At 37.6% G+C, this 18,022-nt stretch overlaps 9 protein-coding genes across 9 annotated transcripts; 2 read left to right on the forward strand and 7 right to left on the reverse strand.

Annotated features, from left to right (window-relative positions):
* Window positions 1–448: 448 nt before the first annotated feature.
* EV154DRAFT_599995 (uncharacterized protein) lies at window positions 449–1,834 on the forward strand. The gene is made up of 2 exons (XM_051607143.1): window positions 449–700; window positions 759–1,834. Exons 1-2 carry the CDS (start codon window positions 508–510, stop codon window positions 1,724–1,726), a joined length of 1,161 nt encoding a protein of 386 aa, XP_051460773.1. The 5' UTR covers window positions 449–507; the 3' UTR covers window positions 1,727–1,834.
* Window positions 1,835–1,925: 91 nt separating this feature from the next.
* On the forward strand, window positions 1,926–3,401 carry EV154DRAFT_88893 (dnaJ-like protein subfamily B member 6-like protein). The gene is made up of 8 exons (XM_051607824.1): window positions 1,926–2,118; window positions 2,182–2,195; window positions 2,261–2,286; window positions 2,345–2,427; window positions 2,499–2,592; window positions 2,653–2,942; window positions 2,999–3,094; window positions 3,162–3,401. Exons 1-8 carry the CDS (start codon window positions 1,981–1,983, stop codon window positions 3,207–3,209), a joined length of 789 nt encoding a protein of 262 aa, XP_051460774.1. The 5' UTR covers window positions 1,926–1,980; the 3' UTR covers window positions 3,210–3,401.
* EV154DRAFT_88852 (tubulin-tyrosine ligase family-domain-containing protein) lies at window positions 3,268–4,949 on the reverse strand. Its single transcript, XM_051607823.1, has 2 exons — window positions 3,782–4,949; window positions 3,268–3,719 (listed from the first exon to the last, which is right to left on the reverse strand). Exons 1-2 carry the CDS (start codon window positions 4,790–4,792, stop codon window positions 3,558–3,560), a joined length of 1,173 nt encoding a protein of 390 aa, XP_051460775.1. The 5' UTR covers window positions 4,793–4,949; the 3' UTR covers window positions 3,268–3,557.
* Window positions 4,950–5,106: 157 nt separating this feature from the next.
* On the reverse strand, window positions 5,107–6,896 carry EV154DRAFT_560317 (uncharacterized protein; the record flags this gene model as incomplete). Its single annotated transcript, XM_051605601.1, has 4 exons — window positions 5,107–6,123; window positions 6,192–6,537; window positions 6,595–6,681; window positions 6,751–6,896. The coding sequence occupies 4 exons, from the start codon at window positions 6,894–6,896 to the stop codon at window positions 5,107–5,109; spliced, it is 1,596 nt and encodes a 531-aa protein (XP_051460776.1).
* A 2,516-nt stretch (window positions 6,897–9,412) lies between these two features.
* EV154DRAFT_415120 (uncharacterized protein) lies at window positions 9,413–9,964 on the reverse strand (the record flags this gene model as incomplete). The annotated part of the gene is made up of 2 exons (XM_051595638.1): window positions 9,413–9,683; window positions 9,756–9,964. Coding segments are annotated over 2 exons (480 nt in total), but the record flags the coding sequence as incomplete, so codon positions are not given.
* Window positions 9,965–11,197: 1,233 nt separating this feature from the next.
* Window positions 11,198–12,983, reverse strand: EV154DRAFT_498522 (uncharacterized protein). The gene is made up of 2 exons (XM_051600368.1): window positions 12,213–12,983; window positions 11,198–12,149 (listed from the first exon to the last, which is right to left on the reverse strand). The coding sequence occupies exons 1-2, from the start codon at window positions 12,935–12,937 to the stop codon at window positions 11,372–11,374; spliced, it is 1,503 nt and encodes a 500-aa protein (XP_051460778.1). The 5' UTR covers window positions 12,938–12,983; the 3' UTR covers window positions 11,198–11,371.
* Window positions 12,984–13,324: 341 nt separating this feature from the next.
* On the reverse strand, window positions 13,325–14,933 carry EV154DRAFT_498523 (Pex12 amino terminal region-domain-containing protein). Its single transcript, XM_051600369.1, has 5 exons — window positions 14,857–14,933; window positions 14,728–14,805; window positions 14,506–14,663; window positions 14,177–14,440; window positions 13,325–14,117 (listed from the first exon to the last, which is right to left on the reverse strand). Exons 1-5 carry the CDS (start codon window positions 14,903–14,905, stop codon window positions 13,659–13,661), a joined length of 1,008 nt encoding a protein of 335 aa, XP_051460779.1. The 5' UTR covers window positions 14,906–14,933; the 3' UTR covers window positions 13,325–13,658.
* A 588-nt stretch (window positions 14,934–15,521) lies between these two features.
* On the reverse strand, window positions 15,522–16,805 carry EV154DRAFT_438186 (uncharacterized protein). The gene is made up of 2 exons (XM_051596873.1): window positions 16,612–16,805; window positions 15,522–16,550 (listed from the first exon to the last, which is right to left on the reverse strand). Exons 1-2 carry the CDS (start codon window positions 16,723–16,725, stop codon window positions 15,870–15,872), a joined length of 795 nt encoding a protein of 264 aa, XP_051460780.1. The 5' UTR covers window positions 16,726–16,805; the 3' UTR covers window positions 15,522–15,869.
* Window positions 16,806–16,822: 17 nt separating this feature from the next.
* EV154DRAFT_498529 (uncharacterized protein) lies at window positions 16,823–18,000 on the reverse strand (the record flags this gene model as incomplete). Its single annotated transcript, XM_051600370.1, has 5 exons — window positions 17,953–18,000; window positions 17,801–17,897; window positions 17,638–17,714; window positions 17,266–17,539; window positions 16,823–17,203 (listed from the first exon to the last, which is right to left on the reverse strand). Coding segments are annotated over exons 2-5 (572 nt in total), but the record flags the coding sequence as incomplete, so codon positions are not given.
* Window positions 18,001–18,022: the final 22 nt, after the last annotated feature.

An 18,022-nucleotide genomic window follows, 5' to 3' on the forward strand; every position in this document is an offset into this window, starting at 1 on the left:
ACTCTTTTTTTTTTAATTAAGAACTCAAATGGTGAACAGCTTAATAAGCTTTTATTGTATTGGCTAAATGCCGTGCGTAGCAAAAGACCAACAGAAGATTTGTCGCGTGGTGTGGACTAAAATAGGTTTCTCACGTAAACAAATGACACGAATACACCTGTTTCTTTACAAAGAGAAAACACATGCTGATTGCAGTTTCGTCTGTCAATGGCTAATAGTTTAATAGAACAACCACACTGACCAAGCTACCTTTTGTTGTGTTGACATATCCCATTTTGAGGGGGAGTTCGGAGGATCTGGACTTATTTTTAATCAAGGCTGATTCACTGTGCGACTTGGCGCCTCTTTAAAAGCGCAATCCGTTAAACTCCCTTTTATAAAAAGGAACACTATTTTTTTTTAACTCTTCTTTTCCCTTGTTTAAAGTTCTAAAAAACTCCCCACGCATACACATACACACACACACACACACACACACACACACACACACACACACAGAGATATATTATGGATAAATTACGATCGCACGCTAAATTTAAGATCCACGTAGAGAATGAAAACTTGATCATGTATGGCGTTTCGTCAGAATCAGCCGGCTGTGTATTGAGAGGCGTTGTCAATCTACAACTACAGGAGACTACAAAAATAAAATCAATTGGATTATCGTTAGCAGGAAGGATGACGGTATCATGGACAGAAGGTATTAGATAAAATACACTTAGAGTATTGTAGTGTCTAATTCAGGCTAATATATTTAGGCGTAGGCAATGGTCATGACAGACTATTTCGTGAGGAAAAAGCTGTATTGGATCATCAATGGACATTCTTACCCAAACAACAAAAGATGCATGTTTTAGGAGCAGGAAGTTATACGTACGCATTTGAATTGGTGCTGCCAGGCGATTTACCCGAATCCACCTATGTGCCTAATATTTATACGGTACAGTATCAATTGAAAGCGACGATTGAACGATCCACCTTTTTGCCAAACATTTGCAATCGTAAAATAGTTCACATATCTCGACAATTGCTTCCTTTTGCACCCGAGTTCTTAGAACCTGTGTCTGTAGCAAACCAATGGGCCAATAAGTTGGATTACGAGATCACATTACCCAGCAAGATATATACGCACGGCGATCAAATTCCAATTACAGTGCGTATCACACCCCTATCAGACGCACTACGCGTGAGACACTTATCATGTACATTTAAAGAATATATGGTCTGTAGAGCAGGGAATCAAGGGTTTTTGAATACCCGAGCCCGAGCTCACGGTCGAGTATTGTTTTCAACACGAGACGATAAATTTGGTCGAACCAATGCCAATGATGGTGGTCATTTTGTTGAATGGACCAAAGTACAAATGATTCCTTTATCTAATTCATTGCTTGATTTGCAGTGTGATATTCAGAATGACTCGATCCGTATCAAGCATAAAATCAAGTTTGTGTTGTCATTGATCAATTCAGATGGACATGTGTCTGAACTCAGGGCTGCTCTTCCCATCACTATTTGTGCTGTGAACAAAACTGGATTACCGGCGTATGAAGAGGCATGGCGTACTCTACCTTACAATCCTGCTTCCATGTTGGCTCTATTATATCAACAATCGTCAGTTTTACCGTCCTATAATTCTATTGTTCCCTCAACTTTACCGCCAGCGGCAGATCAAAGACACAATCTCCCACCGACATATGACGAAATACCATGGTTAGTGTCAAACTAAAGGAATGATGTCAACCTTCTTCCCATGTACCATATATTGTAAATTTGTCCTTGTATATTATAACTCTTTTTTATTTGTATATGAAATAAAAATTATCTATAATCTGTGTAATGTTGTTTATTCCACTTTATATGGCAAAAAAAAAAGAAGAGTGTAGCTGCTGCTTAAATTTTATAGGAGCTCCGCTCTCTTATTTAGTTTTTTTTTTTTTTGTCTTTCTTTTTGTTTCTTTTTCCATCCATTAAACAAAAACAATGTCAACTACGCTGGACTATTACGAAGTTCTTAATATTTCCGTCGACGCTGACGATAAGCAAGTAAAAAAGGCATACAGGAAGCTTGCCTTAAAATACCATCCAGATAAAAACCAATCTCCAGAGGCTGTTGAAAAAGTAAGTTATGCGAAAAATAAAATCAATATGTCTAGTCTATTTTTACTTATATATCTTGTTCAGTTTAAAGATATTAGGTATGATATTTATCGATTTGTAGAAAATCTTAGTTTATTAACAACTTTTTGTTCTTGTATATCAGTGAGGCCTATGAAATATTGTCAGATCGTAAGTATATCAATTGAAATACTTTTTTAGCCCTAGACTAAATCATTCTTTTTCAAAGCCGAGAAACGCAGAGTTTACGACACTCGTAATGATGTACCTGATCACCATGATTATGAATACAACCCATTCTCTCAATACGAGGTAATTATTATGAAATAGAAGCTATTCCTTGACCTTGTTCTTAACAGAAAAAAATATATTCTCCCACACAGTTTCATAGACCTGAAGATATATTTGCTGAGTTTTTCAATCACATGAATGGATACGCCAGCGGCGGCGGCGGCGGAGGCGGAGGCGGCTTCCATGGTAATATAAATAATAACATGGCTTATGTCATCTTAAGTAATCATGTATTTTTTCTTCTAGATCCTTTTTCTGCATTTATGATGCCAATGCATACGCCTATGATGTCTTTTAATGCTAGCGTTGGATTCAACAATCGTGGGTTTGCAGGACACGGTATGCAAACTACACCTGCTGGTTTCATGGCACCTCAATTCCCTTCCATGATGGGACAACAATATGGACAACATTCCTTCTCTTCTTCATCTACTAGTGGAGGAGGCGGTAGCTATTCAAAATCCGTCTCCACATCTACACGCAGTGTGAATGGTGTCGTTGAAACAGTAACCATTACAAAGATCACAGATGGAAATGTAAGGGACACTAAAAAAGGAGGGGTTGAACATTAGTACTTATTCTATCGAATTAGGGTACCAAGGTGATTGAAGAATACGGAAATGGCCGAACCAAAGTGAATGGTATCGAGCAAACTCCAGCAAATCACAACAAAACGTTAGAGAATAAAGTAAGGCCGCGAAACGAGATTATGATGAATAATTCTGATCACTGTGAAAAATTGCAAATCGAACAAGATGATGTACAAGAGATTAACAAAGCTAATAGGGAAAGAGATGAATTAAGACAGCGTATGATACAAGAGGTTGAAATGAGGCGTGAACAAGAACGATTACGAGATCAGTGGGAAAGACAAAGACGACATGATTTGTTAATGCAACGCCAGCAGGAGCAAGAACGTTTCTTTGAGTTACAACATCAGCAATTGATGTTTTATCAACAAGGATTGCGTCAACAAGATTATTATAATAATACTGCTAATGCTTTAAATTATTATCAGTATAACCCTTATTACGATGATGACGATGACTCAAGTTTCTATCATCCCGCATCTCCACATCCTCCTTCATTCACTCCAAATTATTACCACTTGTATTAAAAAAAAATCCCTCATTGTCTTTTTTTATTATTTCCTATAAAGATAACAACTCTTTTTCAAATACTTTAATCATCTTTTCGTCGTGTACTTCTTTTCCATCCGTGAAAAAAGGTTCAATAGCCACACGGCTTGTAGACTCGAATAATTCTTGAATGATGTGTTGTAATTTACCTCCAGTTTGTTTGAAGTCGGGGAACTAGTCATAGAACAATTGTCAGCTATTTTTGTACAATTTAAATCATCCTTTGTATACACTACCGCATTGGCCTCTAAAAAGTAAACCTTTAAATCCTCATCAATCATAAAATCAATTCCAAACAATTCAAAGGCATTGGGAATAGCTTGGAAGGTAGTCATTTCACTGGCACAGGCATCGTACACATCAGCCAAAATCTTCTTCATTTGTTCAAAGATATGATTCAATTCGCTTTCTTTCAAGGGTAATTCCCAGAATAATTTGACAGAGGATGCTTCATTATATTCTTCTTCCTCTGTTTGAATACAAGTATTTGTCAAGTGAATTAAATTGTCGTCCAAATTGCTTGTATCGTACTCCTTCATGGCGAATAAAGCCAACATATCACGATAGAGGTATACTTGGATATTAGATTTGGCCATGACATAGGCACGGATATGAAATTTACGTTTGTTGACCAACAAAGGGTTATGAATATAACGTTGGATAACCCATTCACGCACTTGTGAAAGATCTTCCTGATCCTCATCATCCTCTTCTTCTTCGCTGTCAGATTCAGGTTCCTCAAATATAGCACGTAACTGATCCATTGAATTGAACACCTTGATACCGGCTGCTTTGTTTGCCATACTAGGTTTAATGATAAACATATGATTTTCATCCGCTTCTAAATCTCTTTCAACCTCAAAGACTTCATTCATGGCTTCGTCGAAATAATCCACATGATCCAGCTCGAATTGCCATGTTTCGGGGATCGCTTCCTTCAAAATGCTGTTGGGGTGTTTGGAAAGATATTTGGTCATGTTGTAAGCTAATTGGGATTTACGAATCAAACCTTTGCGAATGCAGTAGGCATTAGCAAGACTATCTGTGTCATGTTTGGCAACATGGTGCCAATCGATCAATTCATATTCAAGCCACTGAAGTTTCACGTTGGCAGGACAACTCTCGGCGTTGGCTTCCGTTACTTCTTCCACCACGTTCCAGTCCAGACGCTTTGAATTCTTTAAGGCTCTGACAACAGCTTGATGAGTATAAGGTTCGTCGAGATGAACAATTGCTTCTAATGACATTTTGGTTAAGATTGACTACAAAAAGATGAAAAAAAAGTTTTCTTATTTCTGACAGCGGGGAAAACTAAGCTTCCCCGATTTCTAAACGGAGTACAGTGCCAACAAGGTATATCATGCTTGTTTATTGTTGTTAAAAAATAGAGATAGAGAAAGGGAGGGTAATCAATAGTTTTTTTTTAGTTGTTGTTGCTGGTGAAAGTGTGTGTATGTATATGTGATATATATTTATATAAAAAAAAAAAAGTAAATGTAATGGGGAATAAGGTGTATAAAAAAAAAAGAAAAGAAAAAAAGATGTATTTTTGTTTGTTCAGTTAGAATTCCCACTTATTGAGATTCTCATCCATAAAGAGTTCGACCATACTCTTTACTTTAGTGCCAACGGGACCTTTTGGCTTCATCTCCTTGATACGTGAGATAAACTCGGGTGACATTTTTGAAGAGGGTCTTCTGGGGAAAGGCTGAAATTCACTTGTGGGAGTATTCGGGCTCGAGGTTTGAATAATTGTTTCAAATCGAAGTCGTAATTGATCCACTTCGGGAGTTTCTGGCCGAGGTAAAGATGACACAGAACTGGGAGAGAACGATGAAGAACGACCGCTGTTCTGGAATAGATTCGCTGCCATCTTTACATGGTTTTGATGGTCGTTATTAATCGCAGCCGCTACTTCTGCATCATGCTCATCTGCACTTGAACTCGTTGAAGGATGTGACACAGGCTGTTGCGCTAAAATAATGTGACATTCTTCCTCCTCTTCAACCTCGTCCTCCTCCTTTGCTATCGTATGTTCTGCTATCTCGGCTTCTGTCTCTTTTTCTTCCGTGCTTGTCTCTATCGTTTGTGTCTCCTCCTCCTCGATTACTGGCTGTACTTGCTCAATTTCGGGTTCCACCTCTTCTATGATTTCGGGCTGTGTGAGTTCTACAGGATCCACAGACTCTACAGTCTCAATAGGCTCAACAGTCTCGATAGACTCGACAGGATTCACAGGCTCGACAACCGGTTTAGTGATGCTTTCAACAACAATAGCCTCGTCTTCTTGTACGGGCTTCTGCACAGGCTTCTGCACAGGTTTGGGTTTTGCAAGAGAAAGAGGTCTCTTTTCTGTGAGCTTACTTGGTTTTCTTGTTCGTCCTGTAATAACAGAAGTAGGAGGTGTGTTTTTCGAAACACCCCCTTTTGCTGTGGTTGATAGCTTTTTAGTGGTGGTTGCCGTAGCCAAGCTGGATCTTCTAGACTCGGCTCTTCCAGCTGCTAAATCGGACCTTCCGACGATCTCGGATCTCTTTACAGGTGGTTTTGTACTGGGTGGAGTGATACGGGATGATTTCTAAGATAGATGGTTAGTGTTCATACATGGGGCGTACCACAAAAAAAAAAAAGGTAGGTCAAACTTACCAAAGGGGGAGGTGTTGTTGTTGACTTTACATTATTGGGCGTCTTACTAGTGCGTACAATGGGAGTAGGCTTGCGAAGGGAATTACGGGGTCCATCAGCTGAAGATGCTGTGTCACGTACTCTGCTTTGATGGGGTGATGTTCCTGAAACAGTTGATTTCTTTGTTGTTGTAGTGGTAGTGGGCTTTTTGGAGGAGGAGGAGGAAATGGTCTTTCTATTAATAACTTTTACAGGGATTGAAGAAGAGGATGATGAAGAAGAGGAAACAGAATCCTTGCCAAAAGTACTTTTGAACCATTCTATTTCGGTGTGTGCATGATCCGGGTTCAAGCTTCCGTGATATAAACTTTAAAAAAGAGGGTAAATACTCGGAGTTTAATAAAAGACTGAAAGGAAATCATACCTTTTTGATTGTGATGCATCATGAATGATATTTAACCAATCTTCAATTGCATTTGAACCTTCTAAAATAAAACCAAATACAGTATATCTATTTTTAACAAAGAAAAGAGATTAGTTACTTTATATCCCTGCTACATAATAATCATTATCCTCTTACGCTTCTCTAATCTTCTTGTTTAATACTTTGCTTGCAGACTCAATTGTTAATTCAAATCGTCTTTCTGCGATAATTTCAAGTTTCGATATCTTTTTCAGTATATCGTTTCTTGTATGAAGAGGCACTATTCCAAACGTTTGTTGCATTGTATATAAGAAAGAAAGAGAGAGAGAGAATGTCTGGTATGCATTAATGAAAATGTTATTTAAACCATAATAAAAATTAAAACACTTACATTTTCTTTTTGTGCAATGAAAAAAAAAAAAAAAGAAAGAGAAAAAGACAATAAAAGCTCAATTGGAAAATAAATAAATAAAAAAAATATATATAAGGGGCCAGTGAATCTCAAGTATGACAAGGACTATTACAAAAACGTGGGCAATGAGCTTTCCAAAACACGACGTGGTCGGAGTCAGATGACAACATTATATTCTGTTGTCTATGATTTACACATTCCTTTGCAGCACAATCCTGAAACACGAAGCCATTCCTCCCACAAGAATAAAAAAATCTTTCGCTTTTTCAGATTTGCTCACACATATAGTAAAATAATCCCGTGTAGCATACAACACATGGAAGACAAGAAATCATCTAACTTTTAACTGCTACTACTACGCAAATATGCAAAGCCCATGTCTGATGACGATGACACTCTTACTCCTCGAAACACCGAGAAATAACTATCCAAGGATTGTGTACCACATTTTTTCCAAATCAAAAAAGAAGCCTTCTTTTTTGTCAACATGACCATGTGCGCCAAGTATAATTTGACAAAATAAACAACCGTGCCACACAGCCAAAAAAAAAAAAAAAAAAAAAAAAAAAAAAAAAAAAGGTCAATGCTAACACTCTCACACGAGTTTAATCATTCCTAATTGATTAGTAGGTCTTCGTGCATAAGCTTACAAACCGTAAACCCATGTAACTATATTAGAATGGCAGTAATGTCCCTCAGTATTACATCACATACACGCGCAGTAAGCATACACTACAATTAAATACGATGAAACACGTACCTATTTTTGGATATACGATTATACATTTGCTTATCCCCAAAAAAATAATAAACGGTAAAAATGACCGCAGCAGTGTTAGGAAACCATGAAAAAAAAAAACTATCCTGGAATGAATACATCAGCGATTGTAGGAATGATAACCCTTGAACATTCAGCGGCGTAACCCCTCCCCCTCACACAGACATGATATTGTCCAATTTAGCTAATGTCGGTAAGTCAATTGTTCATTAAATATAACTTATTTTGGTCAGTTGAACTAAACTAGTTTATATTTGCCTATGGCTGAAAGGTAATGAGATAAGGCTTCGAAGAACAGTAAAAGTACATGTGTAGACATGAAAAGTATCCAACAATATTTAACTGACCGGGATTTTCAATCTTTGATAAATTCACAAGCAGCCCAAGAGCTTGTCCAACTTCAGATCATTGTCTTACCTAAGGATATAACCATGAAGCCGAGATATGGGATTATTTGAGCAACATGATGAGGAGGTTCAATTGGCTCGTACGGAAATAACCTGTGTCTACAATGCTGGCTTTCAATTTTAACACGAGCCACACAGTACTTGACATGGCTTATTTTATTTGGTGTTCTCACATGCAGCATCTACAGAACAGTGAGTAACAATAGAAAAATACAATTTTATCAGGAATTATGTTATTCAACCGTTAAACTCTTGCAAAAAAACTGTTTTGATCAAATTCCTTTGTGTGTATTAATCTGAGCCAAGTTCTCATTCTTTATTATGTGTCATACTTTACAAGCATCACAGCGCAGTACGGCTGCAGCAAATACATATAACTGTAGACACGGATACATGGTTCTACTTTTGATTTCTGTATTTTGATACATCACTGTAGCTTGTTTGACTATATCTTTTGTATCTTTTCTTTTTATACGTGTATCTTATTTTTGGGTAATAGGATTCCAATTCTTTATTCAAAGCCAGCAGGGACCACTATACTAGTTTGTATCATGAGTTACTTTAAGGGTTTAACTGCGGTTCCAAACATACGATTAAAAGTGGAATTACAGGTATTATTAAGAATAGTATGATCTGAATAAAAAGGAATGGATTTAAAAACATACGTATATTAAACTAATTTTATTGCTAGAATAATGAGGGCTTTGTAAATCATGATACTAATTTGAATCAATAGCATAGTTGATCACAGACTGCTTCCATGCAAGTATCATCGGGACTTCTTGGAAAAACGTTTTAAGTTTTCTGGGCGTATTTGGTATGTCATTATTTGCAGTTATGCTCCTATACATAACAGTGTTGTACGTGTGGAGTTTCACCGCAAAATTTCCATCGCGGTCAATTTTTGATCAAATGTCAACGGGCAAAAATGCGATCAAATTTTGACCGTGATCACAATAAATGTGGCCAATTTTTTTTTACCGTAATCGCGGCGATGGCAGTCAACTTTTGACCGTATTCATCACGGTCGCGGTTAGTTTCTACACTTTCTGACAGTAACTTCGCGAATGCGATTGCTGTTGATATAGGTAGAGATTTAGCGTCGAATAATTGGACTTAACAAGACATAGTATTGCCATAACATCGCATGCAAAGCATTTGATCTGTATCAGTATCTTTCATAATTTTTACCATGTTACGATACAACTTCTCGATATTGCTTTAATTCTTGCGAGGTGATGTCTTGTCATTTATACCCCCTGAGAATTCTATAAGTACCGGAGCAATAGACTTGTTTTTAACCTTGAAGAGGATGCCATCAAATGTTCGTCGACCTGTTAGAGAGAACTCTCTCTCGAGCCATGAAAGTTCTATGACATCATTATTTGAGAGGAACAACTGATTAATAAGATAAATGATCAGATAAGCTGCTGACGTCCTCTCGAGCATGGTTTTGTTTATTGGGTTTTGAGGAGACTTCATCAAATCCAAACTACAGATGTGGGGATTAGCGATATGTAAGTATGAATAATATGTCAACTAAAGTTTTTTTTGTCATATTTACAAGTACCTGGCTGTTACTTCGATGAAGCCAGCGTCATGATGGGCAACAAGATAGAGCATTGTAATTATTGCTCTTGAACGAGGAATTCCTAGTAAACGCAAGTCATCAAAATCGCTTCGGAATCCATTTTTATAGAGTACTTGACTTAGTATCTGAGATGATAGGGATGCCTCAATAAGTGAATTGCTAAGCTCTGTAGTATAAGTAGACAATGTCACCGATAGTTTGGTTTCTTCAGTTATTAGATTGTAGCGGTCATTTCCAATCTCCGATCTCAATATATCTACAATGTTGAGTTTTCCTACTCTACTCAATATTGGATAGATTTTCTTAAACTATGTAGTCTTATCAACTTTTACAAATAGTTGTACTTACCACCATTGCGCTCAAGTTTTGTAAATCTCGACAAACTCTTGAGAACAAATGATACCAAAATGTTTCCGATGTAATTTGAGGAGCATTTGTGTTAAAGGTTAGTAGCTGAAGACTTCTGTTGAGAAGCTCGCGTACGTTTCTGAATTGACGAATAATATCCGCACAGGTTTGAATCATACGCGACATCATATCCATCATTAACCAGACCTGGAAATTATCTTCTTGAATAATTGCAACATCTTCCGCAATGTAGGCTTCGTGTATTTGGTTAGTTACTCTTAATGTGCGCTCAAGCAATATACGCACTATGACGGATTTGCTGTTTGTTGTAAACAACTTTGGTCGCAAAATCAACAACTGTTGGTGACCCTGCAAGCAAGTTTGTTGATTGATTTTTTTTTTTCAGAAAAAATAGTCTCAAAAGCTGGGATTGAACAAATGTTTTTATTGATCATGCGTATCCTCTCTCTCGTTCTTATTAAGAGCCCAAACTGGGAATGACGGATATTGCGAGGAGCCATAAGCTAATTCTTAGGGAAGAAGTAGTTATCACAATGGTTATTAAGTGACATTTTGACCGAAAGTATGTTGATTGGTATTATGGAAATAAAAGAGATGACATGTATTCAGTAAATTCTTGTCAGTTGTAGACTTGGGTCTTGCATTTCCATAAATTAACTAGTTAGGACGCCAGAATAGTTAGACAGGGTTGGGTCTTGGAAATATCCACCGTCATTGGATGGATAATTGCTGCCGTCTATACATGTTACACGCCTTGGTGATACGTTCGATTTGTGAGTCTGCAATGTGATCGCGTCCTAATACTTTTCGGTGTGTTTGGCAAATTCAGAAAGATTGTTTGTTTATCCCAAACCCCAAATTCCGGCACTATATTCACTCAAGCCTTATCAACTTACGTTTTCTAGCGGCCGAAAAACACTGTCAAGTCGAAAAGAATTATTAACCTTTGATTTTCCCAAGGATATTTTCAATATTTACGTCAACCATATTTGTATATAAAATCGGGTATTTGAATTGCCACATAGTAAAACCATAAGTCCAGAATTGCATTACAGTTTCTTGCCTTGTATCACCTTTATGTGCCTCCGATAATAATGCTTTTATTGTCATGTGCTCTGATGTTTGTGAACTTAAGAGGATAAATTAATTGAGAGTGTTTTTATTAAAGAAATAACCATTATGTATATATGTATAGAGTATGTGTAAAAAAAAAAATAGGTTTAAAATTGTGTAATATTAGTCATCTTTCTAACTTCTCTTCTGACAGCCCAAGCTTTTATGATTTGTAAAAAGGCGACATAAGTTAAAGTCATGGCAGTGAGAGCCACACAGGCATTCATTAAGAACATGGAATCCACCTGGTTTCTCCTTAACCAAGTCATTGTACCCGAATTTGAAGCCATAAACAAGATGGAGCCACAAATTAATAAAAAGGCACCCAATAATTCGGAAGGAGGTCGTGTAGGTAATGTATCGTTTGGTGTGTTACGGTACAAGGAGATATAAGTGATAAACCGGCAGATAGCAGCACAGGACAAGAGAAGCCCCCACATAAAATGAATGTTGGTGGAATAAGCAGTATCTTGATGATGATTTCCCATGGAGATACCGGTCATTAGTACTGTCAGCGCAGGGAAAGGGTTCAGTGATAATGTGCTGGTAGTAGAACGTTCTAGAAGTCGACGGATAGCCCGGCTTTCGACCAAAATACCCACAAGACCGCACCACCACCACATGAATGCAAGACTGGCGTGCTCAAGATCTTTATGTGTCCATGCTGAATCTTGCCCGAAATGCTCCATCCATGTATTGGTGATACCATAAACAAAAATCAGACAGGATTCAATCATTTCAAAGCTATAACTTGAACTTCCTTCATTCCAAGCCCAGCCTCGATTGGCAAACGCACCCAAGTATCGACCAAAGGTAATGATACCGTAAAAAAAGAAAATACCACCTTTGATTAAATGCGCAATACAACCAAGTACTTCCCAAGACCTGAATAAATTTCATAAGTATACATGTGCATCTCAACAAAAGCAGCGAGAGAATGATCATTACCTACATACGCCATGATAGACAACAAGACCACTGAGGGTCTGAACAAATGCTAGTACGATAAAGGTTCTTCCCATCACCATGTGATAGTACTTGCACACGACCTTGGTAAATGAATTATAAGCAACAGCGACAAAGGCATTCTTGACCAGGGTAGGTGTATAAGTGGATACAAAAGTATAGAGACGAGACTGAGGCAAGTAATCCTCTTTGTCAAAATCAAACTCTCCATTTTGCAAAGTTTCGCCGCTTGACTCACTCTGGCGACGCTCCTCGGTTTCAGGGTCCAATATCTGGTAGGAGGTATTTCTAGCAATGGCGTTTGATATCTTTCGAATGACACCGACCAACATTTGCACGCACAAAAATAGAAATAAAATCCAGCCTAGTGTATGATGGGAGTTCCCTGCATATAAATGAGGTGTTGAGTGACCGTACAATTTGGCGAAGAAGAAACCGACCATAGCAAAGACAAAGGCACCTAACTGGACAGGAACATGAAGTGAGGATTTGGCTATGCCCAACATGATACCGATAGGCATCAGGACCCAGAAGGCTAAAACCATCATGGTGACATGAATATAAAAATAAGATTTATCAGCCGGCAGTAAAGCGTAAGACATGGGCTCGTCTCCTGTGGCATTGAATGCTGGCATTTCTTCCATAGCATGGTGTTGTGCTGATGCTAATTGTATGGCACACAGACTCAGTAAAAGAGGCCACTTCATTTGTGCTGTTCTAATGGGAAAAATAGGATTAAGTATAAACTAAAAAAGAAGAATGGATAAATAAATAAAAAAGGCATGATATTTATAGTTTATCATGGAGAGAGGCTTTAGGGAGAGGGTAACTCTCCGACACACAGTTCAGTCTATGCCCATTGTATGTGCGTGAGATCTTGTTCAAACATTGAAGATTCACTATTGTATATACAACACTTTACCCCTTTCATAAGATAAAAAAAAAGGGCGTTCTCCTGTTTTTCTACATGTTTTTTCTCCTTGAACCAAATGGCCTCTTTTTATTGTGACACCATTCAAACAAACAGCTGCGGTGGAGCCGTGATCAATCTTAAACACGGATAATTTTTAATTTTTTTTTTTAATTTTTTTTTTACCCGTCCTTATATCAAAAAATGAAGCTTTTTTTTAAACATTGACCAACACGTAATGCATTTTTTTCCATACACGAACAAACAATGGCCCTGTTTTCTAGGTTCATGCACAAATTTTTAATTTTGAAACGAATGTATTTTTTTCTGAAGTGTGTTATGTGTAACAATGGAAAATCTTCTTTACCCGAAATCCTGCAAAACCACAGGGGTGGGAAGGGTAAAGTTTTTTTTGTTCTCCCGAGACGTTCTGTATTGTTCTATGACGATGATAAAAAACTCGGGATATTCGTCTTTGAAACGGACCATTTATTTTTCCGGGGGGTAGTGAATGAACATTAAAAGTTAGATAATGGGACGAGGTGAGAAATATTCACGCCTGTACGACATAGAGGACATTCGGCCTTGTTTTGACACCATTCAACAATACAATTCCAGCAGAACAAATGACCACAAGGTGTGGTTGTCGTCATCGTACGCTGCTCCAGACACAAGGCACACTTTAACATTTGCGATGCCTCATAACTCATCTCTTCCTCTTCTTCAGGTTCACTCATAATCGAATCCATAAAGTCAAAATTATCGTCGTCGTCGTCGTCGTCATGGTTATCGCGCTTCTTTTCTTCCGTAAGATCCGACTCGACTTCCGATGATTTTACTTGTTTCTCAGCTTGATGTTCGGCAATTCTTTTGCGGATAGTCAATCCGCCTTGAATAAGTAACTGCAGCGTGATCAATATGCCCAATATTTCGTATCCTGCTCTTTGTTCATTGGGTCCCAATTGGCGCGTGAATATCTAACCTTTCTCCCACTTTAGTTATCTTTCTCACCCAAATAAACAACACAGTAACTTACGTATCGAATGCCAGTGAACCTTTTAGAAAAATTGTAATAGGCACCAAAGAAATAGAAAATGGCGAGATGCACTGGGCGAACATTCTTGACAAAAAACTCTTGAATGGCATGGATGTGTGTCTTGATAAATTGCTGCACTGAGTGTTTCAAACCTTGTTTGTTTTCCAATGTGATGTGTTGAGGCGAGTTTCTCTTCAGTTGGCTGATACCACGGGTATATACATATGGCAGCACGGTTTGCACAAATACAAGCATGCATCGGCGCTATATACATGTTGGGGGATATGTCAATATGTTTGTATAGGCAGTTTAAATAATAAGAAACCTACGAGCATGCCAGGAAACGTGTGTGTGTATTGGTTGATTTGGACAAGATCACAGTATTCTTCGCCTAGTGTTTGTGTACCCAATAAAGTCGTTAACCCGTAATAACAAAAGTTGGATAATGTATTGATTTCCTTTTGCCATTGATGTTGCCGTCTGGCACCTAATTAATTAAGAAAAGTCAGCGAATGAACATGAGAAAAAAGGACGAAGTTTCGTCATTTTACCGAGAAATTGTTGAGCGACTCTTGTCATTTGCTCTTGAAGGACCAATTGGTAATAAACATCCTTTTGATTTGCACGAACTGTAAACTCAACGTCAGTCTGTTTCTACATGTAAGGGCAGCAACACTTACTGATATCGGGCTGTGCACCAAAAGGAAAGTCAATGTCAAGTTGTGCCATGTTGAATAAAGGAAAGATGTCGACTAGGTTTTTTTTTTTAAAAAAAAAAAAATGTGGGAGGCAGGAATTCTCACATGTTTGCTGTGGGAGATAGAAACTTAGTCAGCCAGAATTTGCCGTTACCAGAAATATTGACACCAGCGTGGTGACAAGTTGTAGAGTGGACGTCGAGTTGTAACTTGATCCCTGAAAGATCTAAGGGTACCCAAAACGAAGAAGGGATCAAACGACATGGTAAAGTTCTATACACTACCGAATTCGTTTATTAGTGGAAATACAGACATCTTTATTCAAAAAAAGTACTCATGGTGCTGAAACTGGATTTTCCCCTGTAATCTTTTACGAGTTGCCATGAATGATCTATATGTCAGTTTGATAAACCTTATTCATCGGTGTCACTTACCGGCCCTAATCATACATTTGTAGCCCTATAATATGTTCTTGAAATCAAGAGATAGGAGAGCACTTGCATAAATATCTGATATGCACCCTGTAAGTAGAAAGATATGGCTGATATCGAAGTATAATCATACAGTTAAAGAAGATAAACCCCTTATTCAAGCTGGATGACTAAGCATACAGGAAATAGAAAATTTTTAAAGGACGATGGCGCAATAAGAAAAAGGAATTATTAATTTTATTTTGTGATATAAGGGCATGTTGAATGTGTGTTTACTAATGTTGAATTAGAAAGTAAAGACGTAAAAAGGGATTATAATGTTGGATGATAAATGAGAAAAAAAAAATAGATTGTTGAAATTACAGAAAAAAGGGTGGGGGAGTACAAATCAATGTTGAAAATATGATACAGAAAGAAATGATATAATGTTGAATTAGTTAGGAGAAGGGGGGGAAATAAATATGTTGAAAGTATTTTTGAGATGTTGAAATATATAGAGAGATAAATGTTATGTTGAAATATTTAAAATGTTGAATTTTTTGGTTGTTGTTGTTGTTTGTTTGTTTAAGCCTTTTGCTCAGCTACCTTGTCAAGCAGTAAACTACGAAGAAACTTAATTTCTGTCTCCAAGTTGTTCACTCTGTCTTGCAAGCTATCGGACTTGACAGTCATTTCACGCACCGATTGCTCCATGGCTTGTTCTCTCATCTTCTTCTTTACACGGAATCGTGCACTGGCAGCGGTATTACGACGACGCTTATCTTCGTCTGGTGTTTGGTTTTGTTCTTCTTCATCATCTTCTGCTTGTTCTTCCACAGTTAAAGCACGCTTTAATCCAGCAGAGGACTTCTTGGGTGTGGGAACAGTGGCAGCAACCACAGGAGCGGGACTAGGCGCAGCAGCAGCAATGGGAGCGGACAAAAGGGAGGCTAAAATGGATGCATTGACAGGGGGTTTGGGCATCAAAATTTGACGTGGAGGAGCAGCGATCACAGGTGCGGCCAAAGGTAGGGCAGGAGCCAAGGGACGTGGTTGGATACGTTTAGGTGCAGGCTTTTGATCTAATTTAACTTGTTGTTGTCTTGGTAACTCATAGTCAAGGTAGTTGACAAGTGTATCGTAAGTCTCGGGGTCTAAACCAGAAGCAGATTCGAATTCGCAGGCATTAATGCTTGGACTCTTCTTCTTTTCTTCGTCATAGATACCCACTCCAGGTTTAACATCAAATGTAAATTGTGCGTTACTCTATTAAATTCAAGGGCGTTAATAAAAAAATTTTTTTTTAAATAAACGGTTATTATATTACCCATAAGTCAAGTTCATCTGCAACATCTTTTTCAGATTGAATGGCTTCACTGGGTGAATCAAACACAAGAGAATCAAGGCTTGACAAGTATGCGTCGTATGGTGGGTATGTCATGTTTTATGTATGTAGAATTGGGCTTCTTTCTTTTTAAGAAAAAAAAAAGTATAAAGGAAAAAAGTGAAAAAGAAAAAAAAAATCAAAACAAAAAGGACGAGATTATATAGGGGCGGGGGGGTTGGACGAATATGATTGAATTGGCGCTCTGTAATAAAATAAATATAAGACCCGCGGTTACACGCAGCACCAATGAAGCCAGATGTTAGTCAATTGTTGTCAGATGCATACACCTGCTAGTGAAACTAGTGTCAAAGTAAATGTAGATAATGTTATAGTGGCAAAGTGTTAAGCTTTAGTGTGGTATCGGGTAAAAATAAGAGGTGATTTATTTATTTGTCATTTGTGAGTGGAAAATATATCGTGTAGCCACTAGTGCGACTAAGAAAGAAAAAGAAAAGAGGGTTACAAAGTAAGAGAATGAAATGAAGAAGGAGTGAATGACAAATGAGGATTTCCAGCATTGGGCACTGATAGTCTGTTTTTGCTTATGAGATTAGTCACAACTATGGGGGAGGGGGCTAAAAAGGGAAGACTTACGGGCATAGTCAGTCTGTCGGGGACATGGCTGAATGTTTCAGTACCATACCGCAGCTCAATATCTACTTTTTGGAAGGTCTTTATGGTAGAACACTTGACAACATGCACAATTAAATACAAGGTGAAACAGCTAACAGAGGTAACAGCAACAAAAACAAACTTTTCTAGCCGACTATAGCCTCTGGTAGGTGAATATCTCCCTTTGCAGCGGGTGCAATAGCGTGGTCGACCATTCTTATCTGACCAATCAAGAAAGCACTTTTCATGGGCCAGGCTATAATTTAAAGAAATAATTAATGCCCCCCTCTGCCACACACACACCCCTTATTTGCTTTTAAAATATAAACATATATAAAAAGGGCTATTACTAACTATGGTTTGCTTTTTACAACACAGTTGCACGGCTGCACCAGTTCACTCTCACTAACTTGACAGCAGATGCTGCAAAACTATAAATAAGAAAAATGTTATTATTATTCTTTTCCATTTGGTCAATGAGCATGCAAAAAAAAAAAAAAAAAACTAATTTCAATACCCAATCAAGAGGTGAATTCACTTCATAATCTTCTACTAAAAATGCATTTTGACGAGTTAAACAAGGTGTAGTCATAATTCTTGTAAATTTTTTTATTCTTTTTTTTTTCTTATAAATGATATGAATGTAGTTCAAATTTCTATAAAACCTACTTTATGATTTTTAACTTTTTTTTTCTTTTTTTTTTTTTTTTTTTTTTTTTGATATATAATGGTCGTTGTT

This window comes from Mucor mucedo, assembly GCF_025094135.1.
Source record: "Mucor mucedo strain NRRL 3635 chromosome Unknown EV154scaffold_17, whole genome shotgun sequence".
Taxonomy (NCBI): domain Eukaryota; kingdom Fungi; phylum Mucoromycota; class Mucoromycetes; order Mucorales; family Mucoraceae; genus Mucor; species Mucor mucedo.